The following is a 21,323-nucleotide window of genomic DNA, read 5'->3' on the forward strand; positions in this document are numbered from 1 at the left end:
GAGCAGGAGAGGATGAAGATGGAGAGTTGTTTATAGCAATTGGTGTAGAGATCGGACGTGCTCCATCCATTTTGGCTCTTTGAAGAAGTCCAGTAATGTATTTGCTCTGAGAGAGAAGATAACCATCCTCATGTGGAATAAGCTCAATACCAAGAAAAAAAACGAGCAATGCCCAAATCTCGGGTAGGAAATTCTTGATTGAGAAGACTTAATAAAGTTATGATGCCCTTGTGATCATTACTGGTTATCAAGATGTCATCCACATAAATAAGAAAAAATATCATAGATCCATTATTATATTTGTGAAATAGAGATGAGTCAGTCTTTGATCTAGAAAATCCTTGAGCTTGTAATCAATTGGATAGTCGATGAAACTATGCACGAGAAGCTTGTCGAAGACCATATAAGGATTTCTTAAGTTGGCAAACATGAGATGGAAATTGTGGATGAATGAACCCAGGTGGTTGCTCCATAAATACAGTTTCCTCAAGATGACCATGGAGAAACACATTTGAGATGTCCAATTGGCGTACAGGCCAATTAGAATTAACAGCTATCGATAATAATAGTCTGATAGATGTAATCTTGATGACTGGACTAAAAGTGTCATTGAAGTCAATACCTGGTTGCTGACTAAAACCTTTGGCTACAAGTCGAGTTTTGTGTCGTTCAAGAGAACCATCAGCTCGATACTTAAGACGGAATACCCATTTAGAGCCCACAACATTCATCGAGGAAGTGCGCGAAACTAAACTCCATGTTCCATTGCGAAGAAGTACATCAAATTCTATAGCCATTGCACTACGCCAATTTGGATCTTTGTTTGCTTGCGTAAAACAGGTTGGTTCAATAGATTTTGAAGAGACCACTATAGCTCGTGGAAGAGGATATCGAGTCACATTTGGTGGGCAACGTTCATAAATTTCACTAATGGGAAGCATGTGACGAGGATCATTATCATCTGAATCACTTGTTGATGGTGATGAGGAAGTAGGGTGACATGGTGATGTAGATGACGGACTTGCATTATCCGAGGATCCAGAACTAGAGAGCATATTATCTTCGACCGGCGAGACTTCCAAGATTGGAGCAGCATCCTGAGGTGATTCTGGTGGTATAGGGCCGTTATTAGAGAGTGGAGCAGGACCTAGGATGTCATCATTTCTGACAATATTAGGTGGTATTAAGAAGGTGCCACCTGTATCTGGAGGAAAGATCAAATAAGATACTGAAAAAGGGAATAGAGCCTCATTAAAAGTAACATGTCGCGAAATATAAATTTGACCTGTTGGTATATGTAAGCAATGATAACCATGGTATAAATTGTTGTAACAAAGGAAAACACATTGTAGTGAACGAGAGTCAAGTTTGTGTTTAAAGTAGGGGCGTAACCATGGATAACATGCACAACCAAAAATTTGAAGGAAAGTGTAATTAGGAGTTTGATTATAAAGTGTTTCAAAAGGACATTTATGATTGAGCAATGGAGTAGAGAGTCGATTTATGAGATATACAACAGTGGTAACAGCTTCATCCCAAAATTTACGTGGAACGATGCATGATGAAGAAGAGCTAAGGCAGTTTCGACTATGTGTCTATGTTTTCTCTCAGCAGAGCCATTTTGTTCTGGAGTGTGAGGACAAGAGACTCGATGAACAATTCCACAAGAGATAAGATGACAAGTGTGAAAAGTTTGATTAGATAAATGAATATATGTGTTTCCAAGATTAGTAATTTGTAAACCTGAGTCATTGCCTACTTGAACCGTATCTGAGCCATAATATGACATTACGTTTGTAAGGATATTATAATCCAATGTGACATGATGAGTTGCTCCAGTGTCAATATACCAATCAGTAGATGAAAACTCTAGGGTTTTACCGTAAGTAGGCACAGATGAGAGAGCTTTAGGATATGCTTGTGAAATAGACGGTTGTCTTGAGACTGTAGAAGCACCAATAAAATTTGAGGCAAATCTTTTAGGGCATAGATTTCCAGGATGACCAATGATGTGACAAATTTGACATTTTATCCGAGAGCAATCAAATCTTTTAGGGCATAGATTTCCAGGATGACCAATGATGCGAAAAATTTGACATCGGACTGAATTTTGTTTTTGGCTTCCTTGATAGTGTTGAGTATTTGACATCTAAAATAAAATAACTTATCTTGTAGAGAGACTGGATCACCGGAAAGGGGGCCTTTCACCTGGAGAAACTCCCCTTGGAGGAAATAGAAGCCTTGGCTGGAGCAACCACTTGTTGTCGACGTCGAGGTTTGGCCGACGTTCGGTGGACAGCGATGATAGCACAAAAGGAGAAGCCCTTTTTGTCATCTTGTTTTGCGGTTTCAGAAACTCCTCTTTTGTATTGGGCGACGGTAGAAAAAAGGAAGGGAAGAGGATGTGTGAGGAAAGAAAAGATTAATTAAAAGAAAAATAATAATAATAATAAGAGAATTGAAATAGAAACGTGATAATGGGTGAAAGGAGGTAGACACGGTGGTGGTGGGAGAATTAAGAGAAAGAGAAGGAATGAAGGATCATGGCTCTGATACCATGTTAAAAGAAGAATAGAAAGAAGATAAAAATATGAGAGTAATAATTAATATTATTGTTGATTGATATTTGCCCTCAAGACAATACAATATATAGAGTTTAAACAAGTACTCGGTCAATTAATCAATTAATAAATAACAGAATAATTCTAAAAATTATTTTGAGAATTATTCTAATAATTATAACAGAATTATTAGAATAATCCTAAAACTAATTTGATTTGATTTGATGATTTGATCCGGTCAATTCTGGTAATTCTCTTTTATTTCTTTTACTTAGTTTCCTCGTAGCGGTACGGTATAGGTATGAAGTGTTATCATATTAACTCTTAAGATCGAAATTTAGCATATTCGAGCATGCCATTTCTCATGTCTTGACGATCTCCTTTGTATTCGGTTAAGGATGGATTGACGGAGGTGCCGAAGACAAGTGAATCACCTTTTGTCACATGTTAACAGGCAGACCTAGAGATGATATAAAAGTTAAAATTAGGATGAGATAATAGTCAAAGTTAATATGAGGTGATAGTCAGAGCATCACCTTCATCAAGGCTTAGCTCTTCACTGGGCTCTAGGTCTTCGATATAAGGACGATCGACCTAAACTGACTTGAGCATCGTAAAACCTACGTGAGAGACCCCTTACTTGATTTTTGTCCTAACGTTCTATTGACTTTTTTGAGTGTGCACAGAAAGGAGCCGAAAGTAACGCAAGATGTCATAGTCTCTCCCTATTGAAGCTTTCTCCATGTCAACCGCAGTGTTACTTTTCCTAGTGCGCCATCTCTGTAGCTTCAGATAGATAATTTGCAGCTTTCAGTACAATGACTCTGTGTGAGATTAGATGACTTGCGATATATTTCATATGGTATTTTAGCATTAAATTAAAATAATAGAGGGTAAAATGGTAATTTAATAATTTTTTAAGGAATTTCTTTTTTAAAAAAATGATAGCAAACCAGGGCACTTGAAATAAAAATGAAAAATAATTTGAATTAATTCTTATCTAAAATATAAATATATATTAATTTATAGAATATTTATAGTCATTTTATATAAGCGACAATTACTCATAGTCATTTTATATAATAATTTTAAAACCTTTAATTTCTATTTTATGTAATTTAAATTAATTCTTATCTAAAATATAAATATATATTAATTTATAGAATATTTATAGTCATTTTATATAAGCGACAATTACTCATAGCCATTTTATATAATAATTTTAAACCCTTTAATTTCTATTTTGTGTAATTTAAATTAATTCTTATCTAAAATATAAATATATATTAATTTATAGAATATTTATAGTCATTTTATATAACCGTCAAATACTCATAGTCATTTTATATAATAATTTTAAACCCTTTAATTTCTATTTTGTGCCATGAAAACTACTATGCAACAATAAAGGGGTCATTAATGACAGCGATCGATTTTCCCCTTCGTCTTCGAGTAACGCCAAAAAACGACGTGGAACGCATGATTAACGCCTTAACGGAGACGAAGACCATTGCCTGGAAGATTAGTGAGGATAATTATACAATTATTAAATGCTTAATTATTAAACTGGAAAATTAATTGTCACTCTATTTAATTTCCTGTAATTTAATAATTTTGATAGATGTGATCTCTCCACCAATTTCTACTTCCATCCAGTGCCTTCACAAATTTGACTCGATCTTTTACTTCACTTGGAAAATAAGTAGAAGTTTACAGAGATGTTATTAGTCAATTCCTAATTGAGAAAAAAAAAAAACTTGTACTCATTCCCACTAATAATAATAATAATAATAATAATAATAATAATAATAATAATTATTATTATTATTATTATTATTATTATTATTAAATATTAATTTTTGAAAAAATATTAAAATTATACTCTATCAATAATGTAATATATTATTTTTTCACTTTAGTGATATATTATTCTAAGAGCACGAATAATTTTAATCAAAATTATATATCTTAAACTAGTTTTAATTAAAATTATACATCTTAGTTAAAGTTTTTTTTTATTAAAGCTCTTTGAGGGGTAATTTTTAATAAATTTTAAAAGAGGGACATGTATTTTATTGAAATGTCAGTATTACCCGACTTCTAGAATTTCAAAAATATATAGCATATTTTCGTCATACCCCTCCTTTCACGAAATAATCACAGGGGTTTGAGTTCGGGCGTCTTCGAGTTTTTACACGAATCTTTACTCTTTTTTTTTTTTAATTTACTTGGTGAATTTTTAAAACTTTATAAAATTTTGTCATAAGTTGGCTTACGATACTGATATTCAGTACAATTCAAAAAATATTAAATTTTTGATTGGGGTAGATTTATTAGTTAATTTCGTTCGAAATTGATTTATAGATTATACTTTTGTAAGTATTTTTAATATATTTATACCTTTAAAAACCCATGTAATTATTCAGTAAAAAAGAAGGGAAAAGTATATAAAAAGAATTTATTATATATTTTTTTTGTATGGTATGTTGCGAGCCGATATGAAATAATGTGACAGTCAAAATAAAGGTAAGATAACGGTTAAAGTTATGGTAAGATGGTCATCAGAGTAGAGTACATGTAGTTGACCGAGTCACTTGCACTAGATCTTAACTCCTCACTATCCATTCTTTGAGCACAAGTCCCTTAGCATACAGTCGAGTGACCTAGAGTCAGTCAGACTTAGGAAACTTATCATTCCACTCAGTACAAAGATATATAAAATAAACTTGGATGACCCTAAATGTCGATCAAGTATACGGGATCCAACTCCCCAGGATTACAATACAACTCAATCTACAATCAGTCGGTCCAAAAGTCGGTCGAATTTACAGGGTTCAACCCCCCTCATTCTTCAAACATAAGCATCTATAATAACTACTTGACAGAGAATATTTCGCCACTAAGATATATATAGAAAATAGAACATTCCTCTAAGGGTGTCCGTGCAACTTCCAATTCAGCAATCAAGGCATATACAAGAAACGAAACCTTCCTCTGAAGGTGTCTGTGAAGCTTCTATTGTCTGGCATTACTTAGTATATTCTGACATCGGATATTCTCAACCGTCTCATTAATACGAGGGTTACAAAAGACTGTTCATTTACATAAAACGGAACCTTCCTTGAAGGTGGCTATGCGTATTTCATTACTTGATATATTCTGACATTAGATATTCTCTTACACCTCATACTTACGAGGGTTCTTAGGGTCATTATAAAAAGGAAGATCCCCTTTCTTATCACCGGATTAATACTAATTTGAGCGTCATACCTGAGACCTCCCTTTCTAATTCTCACTTTAACGCACTTCCCTTTATTTTCTTTGTAGTGTATGTAGGAAGGAGTATTTCATTGTCAATTTTTTTCTCCATCTCAAAATTTGCTATTAATTAAAGATAGAGTTATCTATCCAGCGCGCGTTATTTCTAATTTTCTATGGATGATTTTTGAAATTAAGAAAATTTGGTATGTGAAATAAGTAATACCGAAACTTCCAGTAAAATGCTGAAAGATAAAAAAATTCCTCTGTTCTTCCTTCTCCTTCCTGTCAAACTGTCAAATCTTTTCCTCGTTACGTAATCATCAAAGCAAGCCGAAGCAGGAAGGAATAAGGATCCTCATCGATCTGTCTCTCTCTTATCTCTCTATATAAATAGGGGAGAGAAAGCGAAGAGAAGAGGAGCATAACCAAAGTCTTCTCGCCTGAGAAACACCACCTTCTCCGCGGTATATGGAGGAGCTCAGGCGAGGGCCATGGACCGTCGATGAGGACCTCCTCCTCGTCAACTACGTCTCCCAGCACGGGGAAGGCCGCTGGAACGCCCTTGCTCGCTCTGCAGGTAATTCACCAGTTTATTGTTGAACTAGAAATCCTTAATTATTCCTAACTAGCAAGCTTGGATTCGGAAACAGGGTTGAAACGGACAGGAAAGAGCTGTAGACTCCGGTGGCTGAACTACCTCCGGCCGGACCTCCGCCGAGGAAACATCACTCCTCAAGAGCAACTCCTCATCATTGAACTCCACTCCAGATGGGGGAATCGGTATATAATCCTCAACTCAGTCTAGATTTTGTTAATTCCTTCGCCGAACGATCGCGATTTGATAACAACCAATTAATTAATTTTCTGAGAATCGCATGCAGGTGGTCGAAAATAGCACGGCTGCTCCCGGGGAGGACCGACAACGAGATCAAGAACTACTGGAGGACCCGAGTGCAGAGGCGCGCGAAGCAGCTCCGGTGCGACGCCGACAGCGAAGCGTTTAAGGAGGAAACGCGCCGGCTGTGGATCCCGCGCCTCCTCGAGCGAATCCAGGCCGCTTCTGCAGTCTCTACGGCCTCCGCCTCCTCCTCCTCCTCCGCCGCCGTCCCTTGGCAGCCGGAGCCTGCAATGGTGACGATGCATAGCGCCTCTGGGTGGTCAGAGGATTGCTTTTCCCCGGCTCCCCAGCTCTCCCCGTTCCCGGGCGCCGGCGAGATGGAGCATCTCGCCGGCAGCACTGACGTCGTTCCCGGTGGTGGGGGCGGCTGGGCCGACTGCCACGTGGACTGTCCTGAGAGCTACGATGCAGGGGACTGGTGGTTGAGTGGTGATTACTTGTGGAGCGATATGCAAATGATTTAATTAATCCTTGTTTCTTGATCAATTAGAAAATGTGATATAATTTCCCTAATGAAATCATCAAGTCCAATAAGATAAATCGACAAACTGTACTTGTACTTAATTGGGTAAGAGGAAGAGTATTTTTTTTCTTCAACTTTATGGAGATATTCTTATCTTAGAGTATTAATCAACTCAATCCTATTTCCGAAGGTTATGTAAATCGATAGATGATTTATATAGTGATATTATCACATATAATTAAAGGCTGATTATCAACTGATACAAAAGCCTGCGGATTATGTATCCTCTACTCTCATAGTATATATTGAGGAATTAATGATACTCAACCATTTAAAATGAATATTATCATTTTTTTTATTGGAATAAAGAAATACTAAAATATTCTTCAAATGAAAAATATAATTGACATAAATAAATAATGCTATAGGCATGGAAGGTGCGTTGACATAATACATGTCACTCTTCCTAAGTAGTTGGTGACGGTTGACTAATTGGTGCTAAGACAAGCACCATGTGGAATTTTTTGGCGTAATCCTTGAAAAATAAATATATATATATGAAAGTATTTGTCACATCAGTTTCTTATTATAAGTTAACTTTAGTTGACTATTTTATCAATTAAACTTAATTGGTTAGTTAGGGAACTAAAATGAGAAATGAATGCCTAGGTTGTAATTTTTTATTTTTTATTTTTTATTTTTTATTTCCCAAGTAAATTGAATTAGGAACGAACAAAGTTTTCATATACAGGAAGTCAAATTACTAAGGAGTTGACGAGCCAGACCCAGCACAATTGAAAGGTCATGCCTAATTTGGGCCGAATTGGGGGTAAATACCACCCAACACGGCCCATATATCACGACTCCGCGCGACCTCGATTTAACGTGGTCACCGCGAGAACGAGAATGGATTCACTCATGCTCTCGCCTCTCCAGCTTCACCTTCGCCTCCTTCCGCTTCCAAATCCCTTCGTCGGAACCCGTAAAAACCCTAATGAATTCCGGCGGATCGGAAAGAGTTGGTGTTTTCCCCTCGCCGGAAACGGGAATCGCTTTGTAGTCTCTTCTCCCCTCCGCTCCTGGAGTCGCCTCGCGTACTCCACCACTGCAACTGCCCGGCACAAGCCATGTTCGAGATATGCCGTTCTCGGTGCTGGTTTCTCCGGAATGTCGGTGGCGTGGCACCTTCTCAAGGTAATTTCCTCCGTGACGGCTAAATGTATGATGAATTGCCTGTGTGAAGGCTGGCTTGTCAATCAGATCGATTCTTTTTAATCGTATTCACTTGTAATCTTGACACATTGTTTAGCAAGGATCCAAGGAAACTCGGCTTTGTATAGATATTTATGATGATGCTGGGATAGGTGGTGGCGCATCCGGTGCGTCGGGAGGGCTTCTCCATCCCTACTCTCCTAAAGGTGCCCACATTTATCTCTCGTTTTAGTAAAGCTCCTAAAGCACAGATTTCTGTTAGTCTTGTGACAAGTGCCGTTCATTAGGATTGCGGGATTTTAGATATTGTTGAGTTTGTGCCATTTGCAGCTAAGCTTCTTTGGAAAGGTGCTGAGTGTTGGAGCGAATGCTTAGATTTGTTAGTGACTGCAAGCAGAGTTGCGGAAGCCAGATCTTCCGAAGAAGTATTTCAATATTCATTCACTGACATTAGCGAGCAGTTTGTTTGGCAAAGGTAAACATATCCAAAATGTATATTGGTTTTTGTTTAATTGAAAATAAAATGAACCTTGTAGCTGGCTTTGGATCTGCTAGGTTTTATACCATTTACTCATGTTACAAGGAATTTTCATGAAAAAGAAAATGATGTTTTGGATGATCTCAGAAATTATTAACATGTAAAACAAAATCCTAGTTAGATTCAACTCTTACCTATTCATTTCTTCCAACATGCAGTAGCTGCCATCTACTAACATCTGCATACTGCAATATGTTCTCACAATGTTAAATCTCAGAGATTTTTCTAGCTGATTTCTGTGTCATATCATTTTTCAGGGGAATTGTAAGACCAGCATCTGAGAAGAATGCGGACATTCTGAGGGAGGTAACTCATTTGACATATGCAATTAAATGTGGTTCTTTAATCGTCTTTAATGAGTATTGTTGCTTCTTTAAATCATTAGAATGCTCAGAGTTTCCTTGAGAGTTGCTATCTTGAGCTTCTGGATAGGAATGCTGCCCAATCTCTAGTACCAGATTTGTTTGTGCCTGTTGACTTGGCTATTTATATGCCACTTGCTATGAATATCCATCCAAAGAGATACCTCCAGGTGCAAATTTAGTTCCATCATAGCCCATAGCGTATTATATTTTTTCTTAATTTTGATTAATGTTTCTTCATGTTAACCTTACTGTCTAATTAAGTTTCAACTTGACTATCTAACTAAGTGCTTTATAGGCGCTGTTTCTAGCTTGCAATGAGCTAGCAGAACATGAAGAAAATGAGATTTATCTATTCAAAGAATCTATCAACAACCTCGAGCAATTATCAGGTGAATTTCATTGTTTTGCTGAAATTATTGGCCCGGTACTAGGTGTTGTTTTTCATCTGGACAAGATGCTTAATATCTATAATGCCTCTTATTTCACACTATCCTTTTTTTTCTTGACAACTTTGTTGTGTAATGAACAAAGATATTTTATTCACATTGGTAAGTCTCTTGAGAATTGTTTTTTTTCTCGACATGTTTGCTTTTTGAAAACATATAAGCATCTTTTAATAAGCATATTAGCAATAATTAAATCTGGATTGACTCTATGGTTGAATCACCAGTAGCCATAAATTGTACTAGTGACCTGCTGATACTTGGAAGTTGGAAGTACTTTATTTGAAAACGCAGTGCAATGGGTACTGCTATGCTTATAAATTATCCTTGTTTTAACAGAGAATTTAACTCGATCAAGAAATAATTTGCTTTGTTTTCCAGGGTGAAATCAAGAAATAGATGTAAAAGCACACTCCAAAGAGAGTTAAATATCTTCATGTAAATTTACATCTGTGAACTTGAAGTTTCTCAAACAAAGTAATTGAAACAATTGCATATTATTTGCTAACTCATGCTAATTTTAACATTGAAGATAAAACGGTAAAATGATGATCTAGTTAAAATAACATAAATATTTTTATTAGTTTTTACCCAGAAATAATTCATTTAAAAATACCCAAAGAGTAAGCTGTCAATCTAGGTTCAGGTTACACATCTTTGGGTCTGTTTTTTTTTTTCAGTTATAGATTTTTTAAATGTTAAAGTACTTTTTGAATTATTCTAATTCCTAAATATTATCTGCATGATGCGAGTTATGTTTATACAATTGCGTGTTTGCATTGAAATGTCATATACAGTTCGATTTTAACTGCTAACTAGAAATGTGCAGAGGAATATGATGCAGTGATCATATGTCTGGGTGCTCAAGTCAACAAACTTCCAGAGCTCTCAGGAAAGCTTCCTCTGAGGACGTGCAGAGGTGTCGTTGCTCAACTCCATTTGCCGACTGATCTCTCGTATGTTCCCAACCCTATGTCCATTTACATTGTCTCAGACAGTGTCAGCATTCTTCGTGTTTGATACTCAAACCTATTTGATCACTTACATTTTCTAACTCGAAGTCGATCCAACCATTTTTCAGAGAAGAGTATCATCATCAAAGACCCGCAATACTATCAGATGCGTGGCTTGCATTTCGAGAACCACGGAACGTTTTCATTGGATCGACATGGGACTGGAATTCTACTAACTACTCATCAAGTGTCTCTAAAGAGGAAGCTTCAAAGGCCATGGAAGAACTCTTGCCGAAAGCCGCTACTGCATATCCACCGGTACAGAGCTGGTCCTTCGTCGGAGCACAGGCAGGCTTGAGGGCCATGCCACCATTAACACCTTATGGCTCTCTTCCTCTCCTAGGCTGTGTCAATGGCCTACTCGGTGAGACTGCCAAGAGCATGTATTGGTTGATTGGTGGTCTTGGTTCAAGAGGGCTTCTTTACCATGGTTTGGTAGGAAAATTGACTGCCCAAGCCGTTCTTTCTTCCAATGAAGATGTTCTTCCTTCTGAATTCACTTCATGGAAAAATGGGATCAAAATGAATTATTGATCTATTGGAGATATATATATATATCGTCCCAAATATGGCATAGGGCCGTTAGATTCATTTTTCCATGTCATGTGTCATGTCATATTCCCTAAAAAAGAAATATGCCACGCCCAACAAGTGTTTGGTGTTAGGTGATCCGTGTCTTTGCCGACCAGGGCAGGCAGGAAGGTGAGCCCGATAATTAATTAATTTATTTTTTTAAAAAAATTAAAAAATAGCTATTATTAATTTGTTAATAAAAAGGTATGTAAATCCGGCTTACTGACATGGCAGACCTAGTCCCGCACTAGGCCGGATATGAGCTGAGCCTGCGGACTGGAACCTGGGCAATTAATTAGACGGTTTAAGTTAACCCGGACCCTCTAGACAGGGGGCGGTCGAATAAATATAATTAGTACAGGAATTGGGACAGTGACAGACACAGAGGGGCTGGGCTCAGATGCCAGAGCCCGCCACAGCGCAGCTGCCGCTTTAGAAAGCGAAAGCACGTTGGAGCAGAGAGACGAGGACGGAGACGACAAAAGAAGAGAGCGACAGAGACAGGAGCGATCAAATCTCCTTCCCCTCATGTTCTTCGGTGGGCGGAGACTCGGACTCAGCTCTAGGGTTTCGTCTTCTCCGGCGCATAGGCCGTGGTAATCCCTGCTTCGCTCGAATTTGCCTGTGATGTCTTCTAATTTCGGTCGTCGGCCTCGATCCGATCTGCTCGCCTTCTCTCTGTCTCGATGACTTGATCTTAATGCCTATTTTTACTGGTTTGGGGTTTGTTTTTGGCGATTCCAGGAAAAAAAAAATGGAGATTTAGGTTTTCGATCATGTTTTTAAATATTATGTATTAAAGTAGAATTATGTGATCGGTTTGATTTTCCTCGTGGAATTTGTTCTCGATCTTCTCTTGCTTCATAATTTGTTCGCAGTTTATTTTCTTAAAAGTTGTCATTGCGAAGTAATCATGTTAACGTTGTGGTTGTAGTAAAAACAAATGGTGAAACTTTGAGTTTTACGGTTCTTCTGTAGGCAAGCTGAATTGATCATTTGAACTAATTCTTGTTCTTGTTACTATTTGTGGTGATCCTGGTTATGGGAGTATTAGATTTCAGATTTGTGTGAGTTATCGTTTGCAGGAAAACTTGATTTGTTTTAAATTTGCTATGGACAAATTAAGTGCTCTTGTTATGGTACTCTCTTAAGTGAATAGTGTATCCAAAGCCATTTTTTCTATCCTAATTGCTATAATTGAGGGGAAGCCACTGATTGTTTTTGGATGTTTAGGAATTATGGCTATATCGTTGGGACCTGGAACGTTCATTTCTTAATATACATGTTGCGTTCTCATCTCAGGGATCACTGGATTGTAATTTTTTAGATGCATAAGGAATAAATTTAGCTGCAAACTGCTTTATTTGCTTTATTTGTGTTGCTAAATTCTTTAAGCCTGGTCCTCTTTCCACAGTTGATACTTCCTTAAATTTTTTTTGTGGTCCACACCTGTGGGAGCAATAAGTATTGATGTCTGATATATTCCCTATCTGTAGGAAATCTACGATTATGTATATTTGGGCTTTGACCAACATGAGCACTAGTACTCATCATTTAGTATTGCTGATGCCATTTTGGATTTACTTTTTAAAGAGATGTTACAGTTTAAGGAGCTATGCAACTAAGAAATAATCTTCTGATACACTTATCATATTTTGTCATTTTTGCGTGTGTGTGTTCAATGAATTGGATGTTTGTGTTTACTGAAGAACTGTAGTAGTTAACTTTTCGTAATTATTGTGTGGCAAATTCAGGACCCTAGGGTTACTTGGGGGGAAATGGTACTAAAAGTAGCCATAAAACATTAAAAACCAAAATGCATCATTAGCAATAAATTGATTTTATGACTACAAACATATATATCCAGTTGGTATCCTTGTAATTTAGAAGTTTGGATAAGGGTGTCTCATTGTGATTTCTCATTATGATTTATCTAGCAATCTGTTTTTCAATCTTTTGAATTGTGGATCATATCAACACATAAGCCGTGAAGTCCAACTAAAAGAACTGTGGAATAATTTAAAGCGTTTCAAGACAAATTTTGAATCATCTGCTGGATGCATTCCATGTGTAATATCCAATGGAGCTTTCCTCTCAATCAATTTTGACTCAAGATTTCTTTCTCTAATTCACAATCAGGACTCATGAACTGACACAACCTTTATGTTATCTATTATTTTGTTCTGTGAGAGACAGTTCATTTTCTTATGTGGAAAAATGTTAGGTTCACTTATTGTGTAAATCTATGTATACTTTTTTAATTTATTTTTTTGGTTGAGCCTAGTAGCCTCCATTGGGTATTACTTGGATGACACTACTGTTTTATGTGCTTTTGTGAACCATGTTTTATTGCTTTGAATCCCAACTTCCTCTTCTGTAAGTTTCTATTTCGACATCATATGTCTATTTGTTTAATTATGAGAACTTAGGAAAGAAAATATTAGCTATAAATATATTCTATATCTGTAATTCTATCAGTTGATCCTCACACTGACCTGGCATTACTAGAAGCTTGGCCAGGAGTTGCCAAGTATGAGTCTTATAGGTATTGTCCAAAAATTGTTTTAATTTTTTTTCCATCGTATACGACCAAAAAAAAATTACAATAATTGTTAGAGAGATTCAAATGTTTACCAAGTGTTTTTTTTTTTGACAATGGTTATGCAATTCTATGAAAATGAGATTGCCAAAGAAGTCATTCTTCCCAGTGACTTTGAAAATGATTAATAATACTTGTTAAATTTTGCAATGCAGTAATTAATTGTTGCCAAGTATCAATAATACTTGTTAAATTGTGCAATGCACTAATTAAGTTTGCAATGAGAGTCTCTGGAGTTGCCAAGTATGGGTCTTATAGAGCCTATACAACAGAAAAACTTACAATATCAGTGAGAGAGATTCAAATGTCTATTATCGAGTATTTTTGTTTTTTTAACAGTGGTTATGCAATTATATGAAAATGAGATTGCCAAAGAAGTCACTCTTCCAGTGAGTTTGAAAATGATTAATGATACTTGTTAAATTTTGCAATGCACTAATTAACCTTATTATTTCTTCTGAAACCAAGCTTGGTTTGGTATTTGTGAGTTGACTTCTGATTGAGCTGTGCTATATATTGCAGAAAATTCTACTAGTTTATCCTCTTATTACTTGCTTGGTGATGATGACTTGCCGCAAGGAACTGGATATTGAATTTTTTACTGGCTCATTTATCTTGTGAGTCAGAATGACTCTTGAGGATTTCTTTACCCTATCGGAGATGAGAGATGGACTCTTAAGCATTGCTAGGGTTGAAGAGCTACTCTCCGTTATTCAAAAGCTAAACGATCATGTTACAAATAACTTGGGTGATGCAGCAAGACAATGGTCTACGGTTGCAAGTGTTTTAGCAGCTACTAACCACAAGGAATGTCTTAGTCAATTTGTTGAGTTAAATGGTCTTTCTTTTCTGAAAAAATGGCTTCAAGAAGCACTAAACAGTAACACTGATGAAAATGGAATTGTTGTTGAGGAATTGATCCTTTCATTATTGGCATCATTTGAGAGGATTCCTATAGACAATAAAAGAATATCTGTCTCTGGAATTAGAGCTACAATTGAACTTCTCCTTGATCACAGAAGTACTGCAATTAAAGAAAAGGCACAAGTATTGCATGATAGATGGGATCGTGCAAAAAAAGATGATGTATGCTTTCATGATCAGGATAATGTTGGGATCAGTCAAAAAAATCAAGCTGGAACATCTGAGGATGTGCAGACTAGTGAAAATGGTTCAAATTCAGCAAGTCCACCTGTCACTATTCCTCCTTCCTTCGTATCTGGTGAAGGAAAAGATGGAGCAAAATCTGCAGTCCCTGAATCACAGGTCTCAAACGTCATGAGTTTGCTTGATTCTAGAAATGAGAGGGGTTCTTTATGTGAGCAATTTCATTCCACATCTTTGAACACAATCCTTTCGAAATCTGTTTTTGTAGAGGAGAATTCATCGAGGTCAACCCTTGTCTCAAACTCATGTCAACAAAAATTGTCTCTTATAGAAGAGCCTTCTGTTTGCAATGCAGAGGAAACCCCACCTGCAGGCACTTGTTCACCTGTTTGTCTGAAAGGAGATGCAGACAATCAGCGTGATGTATCAGAATCCAAGGATGCCCTTCATACTGTGAAAGAAACTGATATGGATACTAAAGAAGTCAAACCAAGCAAATCCATCGAAGCAAGCGATATTCATTCATCTCCTGTTCTTCCTGCGTCCAATGCAACATCAGCAGTTGCTGCAGAGCTACCTATCTCATGCACGTCAGTTTCTTACATTGGTGACTCTTCTTCTTCAAGGGCGATGGAACTTCAGTCTGGGGTTGTTGACAATGGGCAAGACAAGTGTTTGACGACTACCAACGAGTTCATGCCACCAGCAAATCTCACTACTTTTCAAGATCCTTCTCTTAATGTTAGCATTCGTGACAATAGTGGTGATTCTCAGTTGTCTGGTCAGAAGGTGGAAGCCATGAGTAGTGTCAATAGGGATCTTGATTCTGAACTCAATTTCAAGTATTGCAAAAGTCATTTTTCAGCGTCAGCTGATTTTCTAAAAGCTGTGAGGTCCACCAATTCCAATAAAGAGGTCAACCAGAAATCTGGACTAGAACTTGAATGTCTAGATGATGCTCTTGAGGTTGCAAGGCAAGTAGCTATAGCAGTGGAGAAAGAGGTGGTTAATTATAGAGAAACCTTCTGCAGTTCTCCTAATGTAAATTCCAACGAAGCATATGGTTCTGAAGATGACAAACAGAAGGTACTGACTGAGCAAGTAGGTAGGAACAGTTTGTCAGCTGGAACTGAGCATACTGGCGCATCATCTCCTGATAAGGGGTCAGAGATCACCCAGAATATTAGTTCTGATCAAGAAAACTTTGATCAAGATGTAGAATCATCTGAACCTAAAGTTCCTGCTCAAGAATCTGTTTGCATGGCTATTGTGGATGGGTGTGCCTTTGATCTGAATGCAAATATTTGCAACGACGAACCTGAGCACTCAACAAAGGCCAGTCCAAAAATGCCTTTGAATGTGTCTGCTCCAGTAGCAGTTGTTGCTTCTTCAAAAGGACCTCCAGAAGTGCCTGCTACTCTTCATTTTGGAGGTGAGTTGGGGTGGAAGGGTTCTGCTGCAACCAGTGCTTTTCGACCAGCATCTCCTAGAAGAACTCCAGATGGTGAAAGGACATCATGTGCAATGCAGAAATCAATTTTCCTTGAAATAGATTTGAATGTGGCTGAAAGGGTGGATGGGTTTACTGATGAACCCACATTGCTGAGACAGTTGCCTTCTTCCTCTAGCCATCCATCTGGAGATTCGTGTATTGAAGTTGGTTCAAAATCAGAGAAGCAGAATTTGGATCTTAATCGTATCGGGGATGAGGACATGTCTATGCTTCCGTTCTCATCTTGGAAGCTGAATATTCAAAATGGAGAACGGAGCCTATCTTCAGCTTCTTCGTCATCTTATAAACACTCTTCCTATCGAGACTTTGATCTAAATGACAACCCATCTTCAAGTGATGCTGGTTGCCACAGCTTCAGGCAGTCATCTACAAAAGCTCCTGAAACTTTTGGATGGAAAGCACCACATGAACTGGTCAAAATAATGGGATCAGAAATTCCGATCACAAGAACAGAAGATACAAATCAACTGCAACATTTGTTCATACCAGATGGGCTGCAAATGGAGCCTGCTGTGGCCACCAGACCATCACTACCTTGCACGAACATGTCAGCACTTTCTTACGGGTATGGTGGACTTCCATCTGGACCTGCTATGTCAGTTCCAACAGCATACTATTCACCCGGGAGCATTCCTTACATTGCAGAAGCTAGAGGAGTGATACCTGTACCTCATGTCTCTGTCTCGGGACATGCTGGACTATCCGGCAGACCATCACACTTTCTTTTCGGCACAACCAATATGCCCTACATGGCTAGCCATGGGATGACACCTCCAGAGAGTGGGATCAGAGGTGGCATTTTTGAACATCAATTCTTTCTTCAAGGGCATAGAGGTTGGACGGAAGAACAAATGCAGTCTTCTACATCTGCGGTGCCATCAAAGCGGAAAGAGCCAGATTCAGGGTGGGAACCGCCTCCACCACCATCCTTAAATGGCTTCAAGTGGATGGCATCGAGGCCTTAATTTCCGATTTTCCAGAGGAAAAAGATTCATTGAAGGAAGACTCTGACGGCCAAGGAGGTAGTCTTTTGATCGATTATCAAATAGTTAGTTGCTTACTAATTTGGACGTTTGAGTATGGAGGAGGACCAGCCATGATGTGACTTCAAAAGATGGTTGAATTAATAAGTTCATAGATAGTCTCATAGTCCTAATGAGAAATTTGATTGTTGTAGGTTTGTTTGTCTATATCTAAAAATGCATTCCATTGCCATTTATTAGTGTGCCGAAGAGAGGGCTTAGAGCAACTAGTAGTTAGCCCCTTTCGATGCTGATGTCATTGGTTGGAGAAACCTTCTTCTCAAAAGGGAGTCATTGATCAATTTATAGAAAAACATGACATCTGCGATGGAAGAAATCATCACAAAGAGTGCTTGTTGATACGGCACAACCTGCATTTGTTGATGATACCGAAGTTTCTACAACAGCCAACGTGGTCAGGAATGTTTACTTCAGCAGGCTCTGCAAAGAGCCAAATGCACATAATGCTCAGAGAAAAAAAAAGAAAAAATCCAGCCTCGGAAACAGTAGTAGTGGACTGTGGCACAAATTGCATAGCTTAGCAGCTCCAGGCACAAACTGAGAGTTTGGAGACACTTTTAGTATTGTCCACAATGCAAACCAAGATATCACCCCACTTTGGAGACAATGAATCTATCACTTAAACAAGGTCATCCTAAAGCAAGCGCAAACCATTTGCATTTGGATTTATAAGAACTTATTTATTTATTTATTTTAAAAAGATGTTAATACTCTTTCACTCAAACTTATATCTTAAACTTCCTTGTATATCCAATGGCAACATTAACATTTCAACACTTAAAAAAAAACTTTTGATTTATCAAACTTTCAACATGATAAAATCTTACATTTCTTCACTATCATATATTTAAAAGCAGCACAGCTCGTCGCTTAACAATCAATATCATATATTTTTTTTATTTTATAAGAGAAAAATCTTATAATACACACGGTTGATAATCATCTGTCAAATATCTTACAGTTGCATCATTATCCGGGGAGAGAAAATTATATTTTTAGTCCTGTAATTTATATTTTTTTCAATTTTAATCTTGTTATGAGTCAATTTATATTTTTAGTCCTTTAACTTATAATATTTCAGTCATTTTTTCTTCTAAAATTGAAATTTTTCAATGGAAAATGATGAATTATAAATTGAATTTAGAGATTTTGATTTTTTATGACCCATGTGCTTTTTATATTCCAACCACAAACTAGACATTTTTCATAAAAAAATTTCAATTTTGAAAAAAAAAAATTGAAATTGAAAAATATTACAAGTTATATGACTAAGAATATAAATTAACACATAACAAAATTAAAATTAAAAAATATATAAATTATAGAATCGAAAATATAATTTTCTCTATCCGGGGATTTAAAAAAAAACATTACCTTTAAAGGGAGGTCGGTAACCTTCCCCTTTCACTCATTTGCAGCCCTACTACCATCATCACATGCCCATGTGGCCGGTCTGAATGTCGGAGGGTTCCATCACTTTCAACTTGAGTTGAGACTGATGTGAAAAAGTTTTGACGTTTCCCAGACGACTCATATAAAATTCTGAAAATTTCAGAAGTATATTCTACTTTACTTTTTTAAATTAAAAAACACATTTAATTTCAAATATTATTCTTCCTGCCAACGGCCGCAATATCAATTTATTTTTGAACATTTTCCTAAAGGACATATTTGAATTTCAAAATTATTGAAGATGCACTTTTCATCCAAAATATTCATCTTATTAAAAATTTAAAAATTATGATCCACAACCATATGTGATCGTTAAGCTAAGCGGCCACACAACCCAGCAATCATCGCAACAGACAATTACATACAATGAGGCGGTCTCACGCAACCAAGAGGTCTCATAGTTGAGTGATCACCAATTCAAACCCCTAGATGGCCAAGAAGCCATAGTCGCCCGACCAAGCCACTAGGAGGACAAGCGATCACATGCGACTAGGAGACTGCACGTGGCTAGGAGGTCGCACAACCAAACGATCGCTTGACCAAGCCATAGGCAACCAAATGATTGCTCGACCAAGTCACTAGTCGATCAGGCGACCACACGCGTCCAAGAGGTCGCAGTCAAGTAACCACTTGAGTAGCCGCACGTGGCCAAGAGGTCGTAACATAATTTTTTTATATATATTTTTAAATTTTTTTAATAAGATAAGTATTTATAATATATATATATATATATATATATATATATATATATATATATATATATATATATATATATATATATATTCTTCACAAAAAAATGCACTTTTTAAGAAATTCCGACCCTTTGAAAAAATACCATTCATTTTGCCCTTTGGAAAAATATCATTCATTTTTCTAAGCATCCGAATCATAGGCATAAACATAGTATTAAACTTTTAAAATAAACACCATAATATTCTAATTTTTCGAACCCCACACCACAATATCTTCCACAAAACTTCCAAAGATTATATTTTTCATTAAATTTATTTTTCTTACTTTTAGTCATCTGCCATAATAGATTTCAACTACAATTTATTCGATTGATTAAAGTTTGATCAAGAAGTCAAACACTAGCAAAACAGACTTTGATAGAATCTTCTTAATGATGAATCGTCCATCATAATCATCCTGCATAAAGAGAGAAAAAAAAGTTCTTAGTGACCACATCTCTCCATTGCGAGGTATAAATCTTGAGTTTCAAAAGACATAATATTACCAGTATAATCTGGAGATTAATTACTTTAAAATATAAATCTATAGCGACTAAAACAGTATTAATAATCTGGAGACAATAGTACTCCGTTCCAGCAAAAATCAGTACAGAAAATGATCTAACCAATATGTTGAATAATGAATAACCTGAAAGTTGAAATAAGATAAAAAACTACTTCAATGGCTCCAGACTTTTTTCCTGAATTGATAAAGCCAAAATTTTGTCAGAAGCTAATAATATGTTCTACTTCTTTTTCTTAGACTTGCTTGACAGCCATTGTGCATAAGCAGTTCCTTAAACAACAAAAACCAATTGAAAAGGATTGACAATTCGATGTAAAGACTGAAAGAACAAAACCGTCAGTAAGATCAGTGGACAGCATCACTATTTTCCAATTGAACATTCTTCAGTTGTGCAAATTAATAAATGCCTGTAAGCACTCATCCATATGCGATCTCTTTGTTTTCTGGAGAGGGAAAAAAAAAAAAGGCTAGTAAGGCATCAACATAAACCAGAATGAGCATATTTAGAGAAAGTTATGCTAAAACGTGAAAATTGTTGGGACATCACTTCCTACATTTGTTAGCGCATAGCAAAAATATAAAACAAAACAAAACAAAACAAAGAAATAGAAAGCTAAACCTAAAAGTAATAATCAAGACAATCAAACCTCTAATACATTTATGTAACATGGTTCGGAGATCGCTGTTGGTGTAATATTTCCTAGGTCAAGGTTGACCTGGTTGACTAAGCTTGAGAAGGCTCAAGTTTGAGTCTTGATGTTTGAGTTTCAATGTTTGACAATACATGAAGACTTATAATACATGGAGATTGCAGGTGCAATCGTTCATTTAGGGAGATTGTTGGTACAATTCTCCTCTGGTCAAGGTTGGCCAGTTAGATGTGAAGAAGAGTCAAGTAGGTCAAGACTGACGGGATACTTGATTGAGAAATCCTGGTGAGTGAAGCCAGTGCATAGCACAGATAATTTTTGAAAAAAATATGAAACCACAAATAGTGGAAGTTCAGACTTTAGAAGAAACAAGTC

General features: G+C 36.7%; 3 protein-coding genes across 3 annotated transcripts; all 3 read left to right on the forward strand.

Annotated features, from left to right (window-relative positions):
* The first annotated feature begins 6,169 nt into the window (after positions 1–6,169).
* On the forward strand, positions 6,170–7,292 carry LOC122051202 (transcription factor MYB2-like). The gene is made up of 3 exons (XM_042612189.1): positions 6,170–6,399; positions 6,473–6,602; positions 6,704–7,292. Exons 1-3 carry the CDS (start codon positions 6,291–6,293, stop codon positions 7,182–7,184), a joined length of 720 nt encoding a protein of 239 aa, XP_042468123.1. The 5' UTR covers positions 6,170–6,290; the 3' UTR covers positions 7,185–7,292.
* Positions 7,293–8,062: 770 nt separating this feature from the next.
* LOC122051200 lies at positions 8,063–11,301 on the forward strand. The gene is made up of 8 exons (XM_042612188.1): positions 8,063–8,377; positions 8,493–8,601; positions 8,726–8,870; positions 9,191–9,239; positions 9,319–9,465; positions 9,594–9,687; positions 10,571–10,697; positions 10,823–11,301. Exons 1-8 carry the CDS (start codon positions 8,090–8,092, stop codon positions 11,286–11,288), a joined length of 1,425 nt encoding a protein of 474 aa, XP_042468122.1. The 5' UTR covers positions 8,063–8,089; the 3' UTR covers positions 11,289–11,301.
* Positions 11,302–11,766: 465 nt separating this feature from the next.
* Positions 11,767–17,765, forward strand: LOC122051199. The gene is made up of 2 exons (XM_042612187.1): positions 11,767–11,923; positions 14,449–17,765. The coding sequence occupies exon 2, from the start codon at positions 14,554–14,556 to the stop codon at positions 17,509–17,511; it is 2,958 nt and encodes a 985-aa protein (XP_042468121.1). The 5' UTR covers positions 11,767–11,923; positions 14,449–14,553; the 3' UTR covers positions 17,512–17,765.
* The last annotated feature ends 3,558 nt before the right edge of the window (positions 17,766–21,323 follow it).

This window comes from Zingiber officinale, chromosome 3A (genome assembly GCF_018446385.1).
Source record: "Zingiber officinale cultivar Zhangliang chromosome 3A, Zo_v1.1, whole genome shotgun sequence".
Taxonomy (NCBI): domain Eukaryota; kingdom Viridiplantae; phylum Streptophyta; class Magnoliopsida; order Zingiberales; family Zingiberaceae; genus Zingiber; species Zingiber officinale.

Bases quoted from the DNA above. Each gene is read 5' to 3' on its own strand.
- LOC122051202 (XM_042612189.1), top strand. From the start codon at position 6,291: ATGGAGGAGCTCAGGCGAGGGCCATGGACCGTCGATGAGGACCTCCTC. The intron at 6,400-6,472 runs GTAATTCACCAG...ATTCGGAAACAG, and splicing joins CGCCCTTGCTCGCTCTGCAG to GGTTGAAACGGACAGGAAAG. The intron at 6,603-6,703 runs GTATATAATCCT...AATCGCATGCAG, and splicing joins CACTCCAGATGGGGGAATCG to GTGGTCGAAAATAGCACGGC.
- LOC122051200 (XM_042612188.1), top strand. From the start codon at position 8,090: ATGGATTCACTCATGCTCTCGCCTCTCCAGCTTCACCTTCGCCTCCTT. The intron at 8,871-9,190 runs GTAAACATATCC...ATCATTTTTCAG, and splicing joins GAGCAGTTTGTTTGGCAAAG to GGGAATTGTAAGACCAGCAT. The intron at 9,466-9,593 runs GTGCAAATTTAG...AGTGCTTTATAG, and splicing joins ATCCAAAGAGATACCTCCAG to GCGCTGTTTCTAGCTTGCAA.
- LOC122051199 (XM_042612187.1), top strand. From the start codon at position 14,554: ATGACTCTTGAGGATTTCTTTACCCTATCGGAGATGAGAGATGGACTC.